The 19,113-nt window shown below is 40.7% G+C and overlaps 2 protein-coding genes across 5 annotated transcripts in view; one reads left to right on the forward strand and one right to left on the reverse strand.

The window, feature by feature from the left end:
- The window catches only part of prdx4 (peroxiredoxin 4), a 26,602-nt gene extending 14,285 nt beyond the window's left edge, over window positions 1–12,317 (forward strand). Inside the window, exons 4-7 of the mRNA XM_073046024.1 lie at window positions 3,746–3,868; window positions 7,464–7,594; window positions 7,742–7,776; window positions 12,206–12,317. Of these exons, the coding sequence (XP_072902125.1) occupies window positions 3,746–3,868; window positions 7,464–7,594; window positions 7,742–7,776; window positions 12,206–12,256 (340 nt within the window). The 3' untranslated portion in view covers window positions 12,257–12,317. The remainder of the gene's footprint in view (window positions 1–3,745; window positions 3,869–7,463; window positions 7,595–7,741; window positions 7,777–12,205) is intronic.
- The window catches only part of LOC140727973 (acyl-coenzyme A thioesterase 9, mitochondrial-like), an 80,375-nt gene continuing 73,575 nt past the window's right edge, over window positions 12,314–19,113 (reverse strand). For 3 of the 4 annotated variants that reach the window (XM_073046020.1, XM_073046022.1, XM_073046023.1), the window contains one exon: window positions 12,314–14,326. In XM_073046020.1, the coding sequence (XP_072902121.1) occupies window positions 14,265–14,326 (62 nt within the window). In that variant the 3' untranslated portion in view covers window positions 12,314–14,264. The remainder of the gene's footprint in view (window positions 14,327–19,113) is intronic. The other variant, XM_073046021.1, reaches the window with a different exon arrangement.

The raw sequence follows: 19,113 nt of genomic DNA on the forward strand, positions 1-19,113 counted from the left end.
AGATCTCATCAAGAGTAATTACCCTCATTTAATCCAGATAGATATGAGGTAATGCATTTTGGTTTGTCTGGCAGGATATATATAATAAATGGCAGGGATCTTAGAAATGTTGATGTACAGAGGGACCTCTGGGTACAAGTTCAGTTCCTGAAAATGGTTACACAGTTGGATAGAGTAGTGAAGGATGTGATTTGCTTCTTTGCCTTCATATGCAGGATAATTGAGGTAGTTACATCTGTACAAGACATTAGTCAGGCCACATTTGGAATATTGTGTCATCACACTACAGAAAGGGCATGGTAATGCTAGAAAGATGCAGAAGAACAGTATGTAGTCTGTAGTGGAGAAATTTAGTTACAAGGAGAGATTTCATAGGTTGGAATTGTTCTCATAGTGCTGGTAGGAGACTGAGGGGTAAACTTACGAGGTTTATAAAATTGGGATATGGAAAGACACACTTTGGGTATATGGTCAGAGACTCCTAAGGGCATTGGAGTCTTAAAACTTAGGTTTAAGGTGAGAGGGGAAATGATTGTTCCAGTGCTCTTTATGTTGTGGGCATCACTGAGTTGTAGTTGAAAGCAGGTCGTAGTTGGGAGCTTAATATCAAAGGATGTACTTTATATCGAAAGGACAGCAGGAAGATATAATCAGTGGTGTGGTTCTAGTAAGAGATAGAATTTCATCTTTAGAAGGAGTTGACATGAGGTTGGAGAATGTTGAATCTTTGTGAGTGGGGTTCAGAAACTGCAAGGGTAAAATAATAGATATGAGAATCATATATGCATCCAAATAGCTAAGATGTGGGACTGAGATTGCAAAGGGAGCCGGAAAGGGCATGTAATAAGGGTAATGACACAATGACACAATTGTAATAGAGAACTTCAATATGCAAGGGGATTTGGAAAATCAGGTTGGTGTTGGATCGCAAGAGAAGGAATTTGTTGAATGCTTATGAGATGGCTTTTTTAGAGCAGCTTTTACTTGAGCCTATTTGGGGAAAGTCTGTCTTAGGTTGGGTATTGTGTAATAATCCAGATTTCATTAGGTAACTTAATGTAAAGGAACCATTAGAAAACAGTCATCAGAATATGATTGAATTCATACTGCAATTTAAGAGGGAGAAGCACAAGTCAGATGTATCAATATTACAGTGGAATAAAGGGAATTACAGAGGCACGGGAGAGGAGCTTGCCCAGGTGGATTGGAGGGGGATACCGGTGGAGATGATAGCAGAAGTGATAGCAGAGATAGAAGTTTCTGGGAATACTTCAGACGTGCAGGATAGATGTGTTCCGAAGAATTTCTCAAATGACAGGGGTAGGTAAGCTTGGCTGACAAAGGAAGTTAAGGACTGCATAAAAGCAAGGACAGGGCATATAACGTAGCAAAAGTGAGTGGAAAGGTGAATAATTGGTAAGTTTTTAAAATCCAACAAAAGGATGTGACTAAACATACTGATGAAGGAAGAGCCGTAAATGTAGTGTATATGGATTTCAGCAAGGCATTTGATAAGGTACCCCATGCAAGGCTTATTGAGAAAGTAAGTACCGTAGATTTCGCACTACAGAGCGCACCTGATTAAAAGCCGCTGGCTCTCATTTTAGAAAGAAAATCAATTTTGTACTTGTACAGGCCGCACCGGATTTTCGGCCGCAGGTGTCCCACGTAGTAATATGAGATATTTACACAGAAAGATATTACACGTGAGGATTTTTTAACTTTTAATTAAATCCATATGGTAACAAAAACAAATACATATTGCAAATGCTTTTTTTCGAACCGTGCCTGTAACGCGGCTACTTTTAAATATACGTTGCGTATACTTTTTTACTGAACAACATTCCAATATCTCCTAACGACTGGTAAAAAATATATATACTGCAGCCTACCAGGAAAAGTTATTGATCGCCTTTAACTTAAAAGCAGCGTTCGCTCAGATCTAATGCCGCTCGCGTAATGCGCTCGCCCCCTCCTTCCCGTTTATCGCAAACCGGTATCCCACAAGACGCGGTGAAACCGGGTGTGACGTCATAGCATCCCGCGATGTAGTACAGAAAACAAATATAGTTAAAACACTTCTAACTTTAACTAGAAAATGAATTACTAAGCGAAAATATTATAAACTAAATAACTGCCATAAAGGCAGCACAATGCTTTTCTTCGAGTGTTTTCCATGTTGATGAGGGTGAGTACAAATGACTGATTTACAATAATTTAATTGTGAAAGTGCGCTTGATTTATCGTACAATTTCATTGGACCTCTGTGAACTACTCCTCAATTTTATTGGTCTACTGTTACGAGGCAAAATGTTTTTGGCGGCATGAAAAAAAATCATGCATTAGCCGCACCGTAGTAAAGGCCGCAGTGTTCAAAGCTGTTCAAAATGTGGGAAAAAAGTAGCGGCTTATAATCCGACATCTACAGTAGGCATAAGATCCAAGGGGACATTGCTTTGTGGATCCAGAACTGGCTTGCCCACAGAAGGCAAAGAGTGGTTGTAGACGGATCATATTCTGCATGGAGGTCGGTGACCAGTGGTGTGCCTCAGGGATCTGGGATTACTACTCTTCGTGATTTTTATAAATGACCTGGATGAGGAAGTGGAGGGATAGGTTAGTAAATGTGCTGATGACACAAAGGTTGGGAGTGTTGTGGATAGTGTGGAGGGCTGTCAGAGGTTACAGCAGGACACTGATAGGATGCAAAACTGGGCTGAAAAGTGGCAGATGGAGTTCAACCCAGATAAGTGTGAAGTGGTTCATTTTGGTAGGTCAAATATGATGGCAGAATATAGTATTAATGGTAAGACTCTTGATAGTGTGGAAGATCAGAGGGATCTTGGGGTCTGAGTCTATAGAACACTCAAAGCTGCTACACAGGTTGACTCTGTGGTTAAGAAGGTATACGGTGCATTGGCCTTCATCAACCGTGGGATTGAGTTTAAGAGCCGAGAGGTAATGTTGCAGCTATATAGGACCCTGGTCAGACCCACTTGGAGTATTGTGCTCAATTCTGGTCACCTCACTACAGGAAGGATGTGGAAGCCATAGAAAGGGTGCAGAGGAGATTTACAAGGATGTTGCCTGGATGGGGGAGCATGCCTTATGAGGATAGGTTGCGTGGACTTGGCCTTTTCTCCTTGGAGCGACAGAGGATGAGGTATACAAGGTAATGAGAGGCATCGATCGTGTGGACAGTCAGGGGCTTTTCTCCAGGGCTGAAACGGCTAGCATGAGAGGGCATAGTTTTAAGGTGCTTGGAGGTCGGTATGGAGGAGATGCCAGGGGTTAGTTTTTCACGCAGTGGTGAGTGCGTGGAATGGGCTGCCGGTGGTGGAGGTGGATACAATAGGGTCTTTTAAGAGACTCCTGGATAGGTACACGGAGCTTAAAAAAATAGAGGGCTATGCGTAAGCCTAGGTAGTTCTAGAGTAAGGACATGATCAGCACAGCTTTGTGGGCCGAAGGGCCTGTATCGCGCTGTAGGTTTTCTATGTTCTCTCCTACAAATAGTGTAAAAATGTCAATTTAGTTCTCCATCCGTACTAGAATCTCTCTTTTATTGTCAATACTTATTTAATGAATTGCGATTAAATATAGGTTGGGCAGGGTTTCCCAACACGAGGCCTGTGGACCCCTCAGTTAATGGTAGGGGTCCATAGCATAAAAAAGATTGGGAATCCCTGTAATAAAGGAACACTTCTTCAGTATGTAACTCAAGAAATACTTTTGCTGTGTACAGGATAAATACACCAAGAAAACAAGGTGGACTAGGACCAATGAAGATCCCACTCCTCTCCGATCTTACACACCAGATTGCAAAGGATTATGGTGTGTATTTGGAGGACCAAGGGCATACACTTAGGTAATCATTCTTGGAGGAATATACTTTTTACCAGTTCATCATAGTGAAATTTGAAAATGAAAGTATCTGTAAAGCTTTAAATATTTAATCATTTCATAGTGTAGGTTAATTTGATTGTTTTGCAGTAAGTTTTTTAAACTTTCAAATCTGTAAATTTTAAGTTGGGTCAGTATTTTGTGATTTTTATTTTGTTTTAAAATCAGCATGTCTCAAAAATACCTATAGGTAATGTGGACAAAATCTTGTTTGGAGAAATTGATAATATTATTGAAGGGGGGAAGAAGTTTGAAATTGTTTAGAAATCAGTTTCAAGAAAGTAGCTAATGTATCTAAAAGCTGAACTGGCATCATTGATAAGATGATTGATTTGGCAGTAATTAGAAGTCAACATGTAGAGATGACTGGAAGAGGTGGGTTGTGTTAAGATAATGGACTAAAATGGGGAATTTTAGTTAAATGCTTGAGGGTAGGGCACCAGCCTAACTCAGTGTAGGGTGCATTACAGGATATGTGTAGCAGGCTTAAATGTGTTTTTTCTTGTGTCTAATGTATTCGAATGTGCCATTGGTGGCATTTGTTCTTTACAAAATTCTTGAGGAATAGAAAGTTTTTGACTGGAACTGGTCATTCGGCCGGACAAAGTTTGCCTAATTCCTATTCACATAATGTGTTGAAATAACTGTTGAGTTTGGATTTGAAAGTCTCTAAGGTACTACTCTTAACTTCACAATGGTAGTTTGTTCCATGTGTCCACAACTCGCTGTGTAAAGAAATGCTTCCTGATGTTAATTTGAAACCTCCCTTTTAACCAGTCTCCACCCATGGCCCCGTGTCCTTGATGTTGGATTAATTTTGAAGTAGCAGCTGGAATCCATCTTACTTATACCCTTGATGATTTTGAATACTTCTGTCCTGTCTCTCCATTCTACATCTGCTTAGGCTAAAATATTTAATTCTTTCAATCTTTCTTCATAGCTCATCCCTGCAGAAGTGGAATGAGTCTAGTCTTCTTGACTGGACTCTCTCCAGTGCCTTCACATCCCTCACACAATATGGAGACCACAGATGTACACAGTATTCAAATTGTGGCCTTACAAGCGGATTATACAGCTTAAGAAGAACATGTTTTAACTTGAACTCCACTGAGTGCATTACATAGCCTAACATTCTATTAGCCGTCTTGATCCTTCTATGCATGGTTTGGATATTGATAGTGATGAGTCTACCAGAATGCCCAAATCCTTCTCATACAGTGCGTTTTTTTAAATCTCAAGACCCCTTGTTGCATATTTTGATCTAAAATTGGGGGGTGGGGGAGGCTGATAACATTCAGGCAGCAGAATCAATACAGTTAGATCTAAACAATCCAGATGTGGGCAGATGTAAATGTGAAGCATTACATATAGGAAGATGTTAAAAGTGGCGCTCTGCAGGGATCGGTTTTGAGGGCTGCTGCTGTTTTTATTTACACTGTGTAGTGCGGGGGAGCTATATGCACGCGCACTGGGCAGAAAGAACGGAACTAAAACCCCACAACCCGGAAACAATCTCTCAACAGTATTTGTGTATTTATTTTTCTTTTTTTTTTCCGGGATCTACTGGGAAAGTCTCAAAGATCGACCAGTCGATCGCAATCGACAGGTTGGCAACCACTACTTTAGCATTTTGTGTATGTTGCTTTGAATTTCCAGCATCTGCAGATTTTCTTGTGTTTGTACAAAATTTTATTTACATTTCTTACTACTTCAAACTTCCAGTTTTGAGAAAGGGATGTTTTACTTTGGACTACAAATATATTATAAATTCATATTGCAATTTATTCAAGTTCTATTAACTTTTTCCTTGTGTAACTCTAAATATAAATTTTTAAATATGCTGTTTTTCGGGGGGGGGGGTCACTTATGTCGAAAATATTCCACAAGTCACAAAACTATTTGTTTTCCCTCATTTTACTGCAGATTAGATTTTCTTCCACACCTACTTTACAAGGATGGATTGTCAATTAGAACCTCACACTGCATTATAAGTTGGAGAAAAAATATAGTTGTATTTTCAAACCCAAACATTTGTAGAGGAAAATATTTTGTCCCTTGAATTTTCTATCTTTCTAATGGACATGTATAAGGATTTGAGATGGAGTGTCTACAAGTGACCTGAGTTGCAATCATTTGGGCAGCAGCAATTTGCCCTTGCAAAATTCATAAATCACAACCCAAAAATTTGAGATATGTAATGAAACCTATTTTCATGGAATTTATATGGGGATGGGGGGGGGGGGAAGTAATGACTAAACTTACTTTAACTTACATTTCTTGATAAATGCACAGATGACAAGGCTTCACATTATAGAAAATTCCAAAGCCGACCATGTTCTAGGAATACAACTCCTCCTCCAAAATGCAGTGGTCATCTATATTAATCTTTGGATTGAATACTCAAATATAATATCAAATCATCTGTTTGCTTCTCAGCATGTTCAGATTTCCATGCCTATATTTCATTATTTTTTAAATGTCTGGCTATCAATGTCTCAGAAGCAGAGCTTTACTGAGGCCTATTAATCACTTTGCAGAAGTGGTGAAGAGGAATAGGATATTTGGCCCTCTGCATCCTTTAAACTCAAGTTCAGGTCTGGATAGTAGACCATGGCTTGCACAGTTCAATCCATGATCTCACTTGTCCTTCTAATCTGTATCAACAAAAGTGATCACAGAAAATTGGATTTAACTATAGTTTTGCACTTCTGTTTGCTCACTCATATCATGTGTTTGTCTTGGAGAGGGGAAGAGAAATGTTCAAAAGGTACATTTTGTTTCATGCAACACACACAAAATGCTGGTGGAACACAGCAGGCAAGGCAGCATCTATAGGGAGAAGCACTGTCGACGTTTCGGGCCGAGACCCTTCGTCAGGACTCGTTTCATGAATCTTTTGTTGGCAGAAGAGTTAAGTCCAGCTGAGCTCCATGACAGAATATAGTGTTACTATTTGGTTACAGTGTTCTTTGCCTTTTTTATTTCCAGGATTCATTCTGAAAAATGGATTAAATTCATTTTTACTGTAAAGTGGACACTGAGCAGGATCCAAATATAGCTGCTGTTAGAATACCTTAACTATAAACCACAAGAAGCAAACCTAATAGCATAGTTTCTTCAGAAAGGGCATTAAAATAGTGACTTGTATGGCCTTAGAGAATTGTAGTATCAAAATTCCTGATTGATACCAGAGACTTTTAACCCGTATTTGAAATCTTTGTATTTATTTCTGATCAAACCTCAATTGTTTTGATATTTTGAGAATGCATTCTCCTAAAGCTTACATATTCTCCACAACAATGTTTTGAGTAATTGTTTGTCTTTGTTAGCAGAAGCAGCCACAGTTCCTGTTTTCTATGTTGTTTACATGTTTTAATGAGTAAACTGACTTAATAGAAGAGGAAGGCAGATAGGTAAATCTTGTCTTGCTCTACCTCCAACTCACAGGCTGGCATGGTATTGCCAATAACTACATAGTTATAAGCAGTTTGTCATTGCTTTTATTATGGAAATTAGCATGGAGAACAAAGTAAACCCCCAATACCTTGTTCCTCTTCCAGAGGCCTTTTTATTATTGATGACAAAGGACTACTGAGGCAAATAACAATGAATGATCTTCCAGTGGGTCGGTCAGTGGATGAAACACTTCGATTAGTTCAAGCATTTCAGTATACCGATACACATGGTGAAGGTATGCAATAATGATTTTGAGCTGAATGCATGAAACCTATTTAAATGTCATTTCAATTAAATGGTAAAAATAATGTAATAAATGTAAATAAGCAAAGAACTGGCTGTGCAGCTACCTGAATTAATGCTTTTATGATTGATTTTTTAGTTTGTCCAGCTGGTTGGAAACCTGGAAGTGATACGGTAAGATTGTCACTTGACCCAATGTTTCCTAACCTTGGTTTTAAAAATAAATATTATGTTAACATTTAGTGTAATCATTGTTACAGGTTAATATTAACATTCTTTTATTGGTTTTATATCTACAATATAAATACAGCCACCTTTGAATCTTTAAATCCTCAATCTATAATGAGACTGCTGATATTTTACTTAGATCAAACTAGATCATGGAAAAGTGGAAGCCACAAGAAGAATTGCACGATTATGATTCGATGTAAATTGCTGCTCACACTGAAATACATCGTGCTGCTCATGTAGCTAATCCTCTTAATCTTTCTATTGTCACCTCAGTTGTTCTTGCACTTTCAGTAATTCTCTCCACACTAAACTAAGCAATGCTGCTAACTTAAAATACATTGTACATTAAAGCAGGTAGATCCTGGTCCATCAGCGCTGCAATTTGATCACTGGAATTAATGTTAAAATTAGGAATGATTTGTATTGGACAAATTAAGGCATTAAATTAATGGAATGCTTAGAATGCCATGGAAAATGTATCAAAATACTCTTGATATCAGACTTCTAGTAGTTCAGCTAGTTGTGTCACTGCATTCTGGGAAATACCTCTATACCCCCCCCCCCCCCCAAAAAAAAAAATTTGGACCTTGAATGCATTCCCTACATAATACCCCAACTTGTTTTAATCCCTGATCCTCTGCTTGGTGCATTCAATGATAGTCACTTCAAAGTTTACTTTAATAACTAATAGAATAAAAGAATTTCCCCCCAAATGTGTTAGGTTGCATTTTGTGTTGCTTTTAAAATTTCAAGCTTTGCTAAATGAACACTGCAAAACTGTACAGTTGAAACATAGAAAACCTACACCCCACACAGGCACTTCTGCCCACAATGCTGTGATGAACATATACTTTAGAAATTACCTAGGATTGCCCATAGTCCTCTGTTTTTCTAAGCTCCATGTACCTGTCCAAGGGTCTCTTTAAAGACCCAATCGTATCTGCCTCCACTGTTGCTGGAAGTCCGTTCCATGCACTCACCACTCTGTGTAAAACAACTTACCCCTGACATCTCCTCTGTACCTACTTCCAAGCACCTTACAACTGTGCCCTCTCTGTTAGCCATTTCAGCTCTGGGAAAAAGCCTCTGACTATCCACACGATGAATGCCTCCCATCATCTTATATACCTCTATCAGGTCACCTCTCGTTTTCTGCCGCTCTAAGGAGTAAAGGCCGAGGTCACTCAACCTATTCTCATAAGGCATGCTCCCCAATCCAGGCAACATCCTTGTAAATCTCCTCTGCACCCTTTCTATAGTTTCCACATCCTTCCTATAGTGAGGTGACAAGAATTGAGCACTGTACTCCAAGTGAGGCCTCACCAGGGTTCTATATAGCTGCAACATTACCTCTTGAACTAAATCCCACGGTTGATGAAGGCCCATACACCATACGCCTTCTTAACCAGAGTCAACCTGCGCAGCAGCTTTGAGTGTCCTGTGGACTCAGACCCCAAGATCCCTCTGATCCTCCACACTGCCAAGAGTCTTACCATTAATTCTATATTCTGCCATCATATTTTGACCTACCAAAATGAACCACCTCACAATTATCTGGGTTGAACTCCATCTGCCACTTCTCAGCCCAGTTTTGCATCCTATCAATGTCTCGTAACCTGACAGCCCTCCACACTATCCACAACACCCCCAACCTTTGTATCATCAGCAAATGTACTAACCCATCCCTCCACTTCCTCATCCAGGTCATTTATAAAAATCACTAAGTAGTAATCCCAGAACAGATCCCTGAGGCACACCACTGGTGACTGACCTCCATGCAGAATATGACCTGTCTACAACCACTCTTTGCCTTCTGTGGGCAAGCCAGTTCTGAATCCACAAAGCAATGTCCCCTTGGATCCCATGCCTCCTTACTTTCTCAATAAGCCTTTCATGGGGTAACATGTCAAATGCCTTGCTGAAATCCATATACACTACATCTACTGCTCTACCTTCATCAATGTGTATAGTCACATAGTCAAAAAATTCAATTGGGCTCATAAGGCATGACCTGCCTTTGACAAAGCCATGCTGACTATTCCTAATCATATTATGCCTCTCCAAATGTTAATAAATCCTGCCTCTCAGGATCTTTTCCACCAATTTACCAACCACTGAAGTAAGCCTCACTGGTTTAATTTCCTGGGCACTCTCCACTCCCTTTCTTGAATAAGGGAACATCATCTGCAACCCTCCAATCCTCCAGAACCTCTCCCATCTCCATTGATGATGCAAAAGATTATTGCCAGAGGTTCAGCAATCTCCACCCTCGCCTCCCACAGTACCCTGGGGTAATCTCGTTCAGTCTTGGAGACTTACCCAACTTGATGCTTTCCAAAAGCTCCAGCACATCCTGAGGTAAATCACAAGACACAAGGTATGCATGTCATTTGGTACAGTTGAGGTCTCTGTTCCAAAATGATAGGACAACACTCACAACAAAGACAACTTTATAGATACGATTTTATTTTCTAATTCATATCCTCCCATTTTTTTTAATGCTTTGTTATATCTCCTGCAATCTAAAGTTTTAATTTACCCTTTTAAGCTGTGGCCATTGCTTCTCTTGTATCAACAGGAATATGGGAACTACTTATTTCATAACTTTCCTGATTGAAAGAACAGAAGAAAAGCCCTTGGTTTATCACTGACTCTAGCACCTCTAGGAAAAAGTGTAAATAGGCTGAAGAACTTTTTTAAAAAAAATAAACTGTCCAGTCATTTAGTATGTTAACTATCCCAATTTTATTATATCTAGAAATTAAATTTCTGCTGTTTGACACTTTCGTCATGTGCTACAAGAACAGGACCTTTGGCCATACCACCCATTGTGTACCCATTTTTACTAATACCATTTTCCAGCATGAGCCCTATCATCTTATGGCCTCACAGTTTAAGCACTCCTCTAACTAACCTGTTAAGAGATTCGACCTTCCATCCCTCAGACAACGCATTCCAGATTCTCACTATTGTATAATGTTTATTTCTTACATGTACATGGAAATACAGTGAACTGCATTGTTTTGCACCAGATCAAATCAGTGAGGATTGTGCTAGGGTAGTCTGTCAGCACACTTCTGGTGGCAATTTACTACCTTGAGGAAATTCAAACAGTTGCAGGGAGAATGTACAAACTCTGTATAGACAGCAGTGGGAATTGAACCCCCATCGCTGCCAGTTTAAGTGATTGCACTAACTGTGCCATCATCTTGGTGAAAAAATTCCTCCTGATCTTCTCTTGTCCTCTTATTTAGTACATTTCTGCCATGGAGAACAGTTTGTTACCCTATATACTTACTTTCATATTCTTCAATCAAATTCTGCTCCTCCCTCCCAAGGAAAATAGACAACTTCATCCATTTTTTTCCCTCTCCCACTCCTTTCCAGTCAATATCTTAATGAATTTTCTCTGCACCCTCGTGCAGTCACATCCTTTCCAGTAACTAGAATTACACACACTACACCAACTGTAGCCTAATCATTGTATTATAAAGTTGGTATTGCCTTGCCGCACTTGGATTCATTAGTCAGGGCACAGAATGTAAATCAGAAATGCTGTCTGCTGTGCCACCTTCAGGCATCCCTGGATTTCTACAGGAAAAAAATCTCCCTTTTCCAAGATACTCCATGAAACCTTGCCATTCATCATGTCCTGGCCTTACTAGTCTTCATAAAATGTATCTTATTTCTCAGAATTAAATTCCATCAATTATTTCTCCACCCACTTCCTGTCACACTGCCAATTTTTGTACCAGCAAATTTACAAATCATACCTCCTACCATAATGTTGAAATCATTAATTATGTAAAGGTTGTAATCAGGCTGTATTGCAATTTTTTTGGTACCATAAAGCCAGGTCATCTGTATGTGTCAAGTAATGTGTTGTTAGTTTTCTACTTTCCCATCGTCAGATTCAGAGAGGATGAAACTTACTCCACATTTCCAAATTTTGGGTAGTTATTTATGAATTCTGCAATAGTGAATTATGATTTTTCTTGGGTGGGGGGAGAAGAATCCAACATGCCATCATGATTGGGGCTGGAATCCTTCCTCCGAGGTACACCACTGGTCATAGGCTTCCAGTCACAAACTAACCCACTGCTGTTATCTGTTATGGCCATGCCCATTTTGGATCGAATTTTCAGCTTTCCCTGGATCACATGGACTCTAAGCTTTTTGGACCAGTCTCCAACTTCGGATTTTGTCAAAGTACTTACTAGAGTTAATTAGACTGTATTAATAACTCATTTTCATCAATACACTGGTACTACTTTGAATTACACTACCCCCAAAAGTAAGCAGCTAACCTGAAATAGTCTTAACCAAAAGTAACCACTGAGATTGACCTGCTATCGTGTCCTTTTTCTTTCAGATAATTCCAGATCCAGCTGGAAAACTGAAGTATTTTGAAAGAGAACGTTAAATCTATTCTCAAATCTGTTTTTAATCAACTGACCTGAAACAATAAACGAGTCTGTAATCTGCTTGTCTGTATTTATTATAATGGTTCGCAGTAACAAAGAAAAATGTAATATTCCCCATTGCTTTCCACACTGCAGCTGTTTACAGTAAACTGGAAGAAACATTTATTCATTTCTATCGATTCTACCACAGAAACTTCCCCAAGTTAAAAGGTAAACATTTAAGTTTAGAAAGTGTGCATGTTCTCTTAGCAGACAACAGGTTTATGTAAACATTCTGAATTTGCAGAGTATACCAAACACAACAAGGAGGGGTGGCTCCATGGACAAAGGCCAAATCACCCTCACATTAAAATATCCCATTGATTAGATTAAACGCCAAATGAAATGCAGTTAGCATCTAACCAGAAATGTAAAGTATAGTGTTATTTACAAAATAACTGTTAATAAAAAGTAAGGTCTACAGCACACAAATATAAAAGTATTGAGACAGTACAATATGGGAGCAATACTGCTTAGTGCTGTGATGGGAGATTCAGCAGGGTCACAGCCTCAGGGAAGAAGCTCTTCCTGTGCCTGCTGGTGCAAGAGCAGAGGTTCCTGTAAGTGCCTACCGGATGGGAGGAGAATAAAAAGTCCATGGTTAGGGATGGATTTGTGCCTTGGGAAGTCCTGGGCAGGGTTGTATGGCAGACCGGCAGTTGCCCATGCTGCAAGTCTCCCCTCTCCATAAACACCGATGTTGTCCAAGGGAAGGGCAAGGACCCATACAGCTTGGCACCGGTGTCATCACAGAGCAATGTGTGGTTAAGTGCCTTGCTCCAGAACACAACACGCTGCCTTAGCTGAGGCTCAAACTAGTGACCTTCAGATCACTAGACCAACACCTTAACCACGTGAAGGAACCAACCGAGGGACAATAATTAACTTTACTACAGAGCAATCTTAGGGTACTTAAGCTGTTCCGACTGAAATACTTAATCTAACTAAACTTTGCAACATACAAAATTAAACTAGTGAAAGGTAGTTATAAGCAATAAACAGTTAACCCTACATCTTATCACTATTAAAAATATACTAATAAACCAACCTCAGCATATGCACATGTGCAAAAAAGCTTTTCCCCCCACACCAGTACAAAAAATGCAAGTATATTTGGATATACATTTCCTATGTTTTAAGTCAGTTTGGCTAAACTTAAACTGAAGTGTTTGTTACACATATAAATGGATAGTTAACTTTTCATACATCTTAATGGCAATTAGAGTTATGCAACAGGTTTTCTTACACCAAAGAGTAATTCTTGAGTTTAATAGTTATTAGCAGGTCTAGATCATACTATTGCTGAATAACAAATAAATATCTTAAATATTCATACCCACTCCTGGGTTCATGTGTGCATTACATGAGCGTAGAAGAATGAGAGGGGACTTGATCTCAGAGGTCTACAAGATTATGAGAGGCATAGATAGGGTGGATAGTCAGTTCCTGTTTCCCAGGGCACCAATAGCAAACACCAGAGGGCATATGTACAAAATTAAGGGAGGGAAGTTTTTTTTTCACACAGGGTTGTGAGTGCCTGGAATGACTTACCAGGGATGGTGGTGAAGGTTAAAACATTAGCGGTATTTAAGAGTCTCTTGGACAGGTACATGGATGAAAGAAAAATGGAGGGTTATGGGGTAGTGTGGGTTTAGTACTTTTTCAAAGGATTATATGGGTCAGCACAACATGGAGGGCTGAAGGGCCTGTGCTGTAATGTTCTATGGTACGTTAGCAAGGAAAAGTTATAAGGCTGCTTGCTTATGCATTGTGACACAACCTATTAGATGCACCTATGAGGAAATGTGCAAAAACATTAGATATTAAAGGTTGATTGTTAAAGCTAGCAAGAAATTCAGATCTAAATATTTTAGAAAAGTTCAAAGTACATTATTATTCAACAAAAGCACAAACATATATTTAGATAAGGCTTTTCAGAATGACCTTTGTCAAATGATAGTAAATTGATCAATTGCAGTTGTTCAATCGTGCTTTAAAGTGACGTTTTCCATCCAAATATAGCATTGATTCTGCAAGTAAACCCAGAATGAGATTAGATAGATAGATACTTTATTCATCCCCATGGGGAAATTCAACATTTTTTCCAATGTCCCATACACTTGTTGTAGCAAAACTAATTACATACAATACTTAACTCAGTAAAAATATGATATGCATCTAAATCACTCTCTCAAAAAGCATTAATAATAGCTTTTAAAAAGTTCTTAAGTAGTTTACTTAAATACAATCAACCCCGGCACTTTAACATATCTTACTCCTGGCGGTTGAATTGTAAAGCCTAATGGCATTGGGGAGTATTGACCTCTTCATCCTGTCTGAGGAGCATTGCATCAATAGCAACCTGTTGCTGAAACTGCTTCTCTGTCTCTGGATGGTGCTATGTAGAGGATGTTCAGAGTTTTCCATAATTGACCGTAGCCTACTCAGCGCCCTTTGCTCTGCTACCGATGTTATACTCTCCAGTACTTTGCCCACGACAGAGCCCGCCTTCCTTACCAGCTTATTAAGATGTGAGGCGTCCCTCTTCTTAATGCCGCCTCCCCAACACGCCACCACAAAGAAGAGGGCGCTCTCCACAACTGACCTATAGAACATCTTCAGCATCTCACTACAGACATTGAATGACGCCAACCTTCTAAGGAAGTACAGTCGACTCTGTGCCTTTCTGCACAAGGCATCTGTGTTGGCAGTCCAGTCTAGCTTCTCGTCTAACTGTACTCCCAGATACTTGTAGGTCTTAACCTGCTCCACACATTCTCCATTAATGATCACTGGCTCCATATGAGGCCTAGATCTCCTAAAGTCCACCACCATCTCCTTGGTCTTGGTGATATTGAGACACAGGTAGTTTGAGTTGCACCATATCACAAAGTCCTGTATCAGTTTCCTATACTCCTCCTCCTGTCCATTCCTGACACACCCCGGTATGAGGTATTATGAGGTACATCAACAAAAAATGCAACTAAACAAAAAGTTAGAGTTACAGGAATCTTTACATTGAGAGCTGAATGTCATTAAAGATAAACACTTTTTCAGAATACAGTCTTTGCATTTTTCCTGTCTGGTCGTAGAGCCAAATACTGAGTGTAATTGTATTGAACACTCTTCTGACATCCATGCACACAAGCTCAAGATTGTTCTGATTTCCAAGGAAGATTTTTGTTCTATTCACCTTTATTAACATGGTGAAATTCCTAAGCAACACACAAAATGCTGGAGGAACTCAGCAAGTCAGGCAACGTCTATGGAGGGGAATGAACAGTCACCATTTCGGGCCAAGGCCCTTAAGCAGGGAGAGAAAAGAAGGGGGTAGAAGCTAGAATGGAAAGGGGGACGTACACAGACTGGTGAGTGAATCACAAGTCCAAATGAGGGGAAAGGTGGGTGGGGAAGGGGCCATAAGTGGAAGAGGTAAAGGGCTGAAGAATGAACCCAATAAGAGAGAACAGTAGGCTGTGGAATAAAGTGGTGGTGGGGAACTGGAGGTGACTGGCAGGTCATGAGGGTGCAGGAGGGAAAGAGAAGGGGTGAGAGGACTAAAGAATGTGGGAAATCAAAAAGGAGTAGTCACCCCATTCCACCACCCCCAGACATAACAGGAATAGGGTTCCTCTTGCCCTCACCTTGAGCCTTTGCATCCAGCACCTCCACAACTTCTGCTAACTCCTATGTGATCCTACCACAGTCACATCTTTCCCCCTATTGCACCCACCCCCATTCACTCTGTTACTCCCTTGTTCACATGACTCCTCCCACAGGTATCCCTCCTGACATTTACCCTACAACCATGCTATGTGCTACTTGCAAGTCTCTTGGGGTCATTCGTGGCCTCCTGTACATTGGTGAGACCTTACACAGATTGGGGGAAGCCACATTGTCCAGCATCTTGCTCCACCCATTGCAACAGCTAGGATTTCGCTGGGGTTACCCATTTCACTTCTACTTCCCATTTCCACACCAACATGTCTGGACAGGCCTCCTCTGCTGCAATGATAAGGCCAAACACAGGTAGGAAGGATCCACACATACTCGGCTTTGGTCGTCTCCAACCTGATGGCATGAACATTAATTTCTCTAATCTCCAGGAACCACTCAACTCTGTTCCCTCCTAACTTTGTTTTCCCACATTCTGGTGGCTCTCTCAGTCTGCTTCTTTCCGTCCCCCACCCTCATGACCTGTCTGTAGTTGCCCATCTCATTTATTCCACTGTCTACTGTCTTCGCACATCAGATTCCTCCTCCTTTACCTCTTCCACCTAACATCTCCTGGCTTTTCACATTACTCCCTTTCATTCCCCACCCCCACCCTCTAACTTTCCCCTGGTCTCACCTATCACCTGCTAGTTTGTACTCTTCCCCCATGCCTTTCTTTCAAGTCCTAGTAAAGGGTCTCAGACTGAAACATCAACTGTTCTTTTCCTTCCAGTGACACTTCCTGACATGCCAAGTGTCTCTGGCATTTTGTTTGCTTAAGATTTCCACAGAACCTCTTCCATCATGGTGAAATTCCTGGTTTGTATACTGCATAATCTCCCCATTTTATGCTCCTAAAGCCCTCTGAGTTACAGAAACATCGTACTCTGCTGCATAATGGCAGGAGCACAATGGTAGATTTTACTCAGCAAACAACAGAAAAATGTTCGAGTCTTCAGCTCAGAGCACAAAGGTTGTGTCAAACAGCTGCACCACAAGGCTGTGTGTACTTAGCCCCCTGCTCTACTCACTTAATGCCTATGACTGAGATTAAGCATAGCTCCAATGCCATATTTAAGAATGCTGACACCTCTACTGTGGGCTAAATCAAAAGTGGTGATGAATCAGCATACAAGTGGGAAATTAAAAATATGGCTGAGTGACGTCATAACAACAACCTTTCACTCAATGTCAACAAGACCAAGGAACTGATGAAAGACTTCAGGAGAGGGAAACCAGAGGTCTATGAGCCAGTCCTTATTAGAGAATCAGAGGTGAAGAGGATTAGTAATTTAAATTTTTTGAGTGTTACTATTTCAGAGGACCAGTCCTGGACCCAGCACATAAGTGCAATTGCAAGAAAGTACAGCAGCACCTCTACTTCCTTAAGAATCTGCAGAGATTTGGCATGACATCTAAAACTTTGACAAACTTGTATAGATGTGTTGTGGACAGTATACTGACTGGCTACATCACAGCCTGGTATGGAAAATCCTACAAAAGGTAGCGGATTTGGCCCACCATGGGTATAGACCTCCCACATGAAACGCAGTCATAGGAAAGCAGCATCAATCATCAGAGATACCCACCACCCAGGTCAGGGTCTCTTCTCTCTGTTGCCATCAGGTAGAAGGTACAGGAGCCTCAGGACTCACACTTCCAGGTTCAAGAACAGTTACTTCCCCTTAACTAACAGTCTCTTGAATAAAAGGGGATAACTGCACTCACTTGCCACATCATTGAAATGTTCCTGCAACCAATTATCTCACTTTAAGAACGCTTTAATTTCATTGTTTCTCTTTAATTCAGCGAATAACAATTCATCAGGCAACATCATCCAGATAGCAAATCTCTCCAATTACTTCACTTTTTCTATGCCTTCTGCTTGTTCTTTTTGTCTTGTTTGTTATGGAAACTGTTGTGAGCCTGTGACGTAGTTTGGAACTCCATCAAAGGATCCAGCGCTATGCTGGGGTCAGGAGAGCTGCCTCGTGGAGAGCAGAGATGGGTGGGGGAGGGGGCAGAAAGGACTGAGAACACGAGCTGACTCATGGAAAAGACCGGAGACGAGGCACAGGGTCATGAATGGCTCCATCTCAAAGCAGCGAGGAAGACTGAAGCATTGAGTTGAATGCGGAGACGGTCAGTGATGGCTTCCAACAAAGACAGTCAGTAGCCGGGTCAGTGGTAACTCTTTACGGAAGGACTTAATCTGTGCAGATGAAAAGATGTTTCCAATATTTTGAGATTTGGACTGTACTTCATATTGGTTTCCTTCAGTCTTTTGGTGTTTTCTTTCTTGTGGCAGATTGGTGGGTGGCGATCTGTTAATTTGTTTGTGGGGGGGTGGGAGTTTGGTGCTACTGTCATTGTTCCTTTCTGTGGGTGAGGGGTTTGGGGATTATTATTGTTGCTTTTTTTCTGTGGGTGAGGGGTTTGGGGATTATTATTGTTGCTTTTTTTCTGTGGGGGAGGGGGGATTTTGGGGTCTACGAGGTTTGTTTCTTTTCTTTTCTGTGCCAGGGGGTGGGTGGAGTCTACGTCTTTCCTTTCAACAACACACAGGGTCTTTCTGTATTTCATGGCTATCGGAGAAGATAAATTTCAGAGCTGTAGTGTACATGCATACTTTGACAATAAAATGAACCGTTGATCTCATGTTCTCATTATTTATTTTTATTAACTCAGACATGACCAGATGGTGTGAACCCCAGGGTTCTGAAGGAGTTTGCTGAACAGCTGTGTGAAGTTCTCCAAAAGCCTGGAAAGGGTACCGACTGTGTGGAAAACATCATGTGTGGCCCCAGTACCCACAAAGGGCCAAATGAAAGTCTTGAATGACTATAGTCTAGTGTCCCTCCCTGGCCTCACACATCTTGAAGACCCTACAGAGGCTGGTCCAGCCTCACCTCCGACCCCTGGTCAGATCAATCCTCGATCCCCTGCAGTTTATCAGGGGCACATTGGAGCCGACCATCCTGTCATCTACCTGCTGAACAGAGCCTACTCCCGTTTGAGTAAGCAGGGCAGCACTGTGAGGGTTGTGATTTTTGATTTCTCAAGTGTGTTCAATTCCATACAGCCCTCATTGCTGGGGGAAAAG

This window comes from Hemitrygon akajei, chromosome 5, assembly GCF_048418815.1.
Source record: "Hemitrygon akajei chromosome 5, sHemAka1.3, whole genome shotgun sequence".
Lineage (NCBI taxonomy): Eukaryota > Metazoa > Chordata > Chondrichthyes > Myliobatiformes > Dasyatidae > Hemitrygon > Hemitrygon akajei.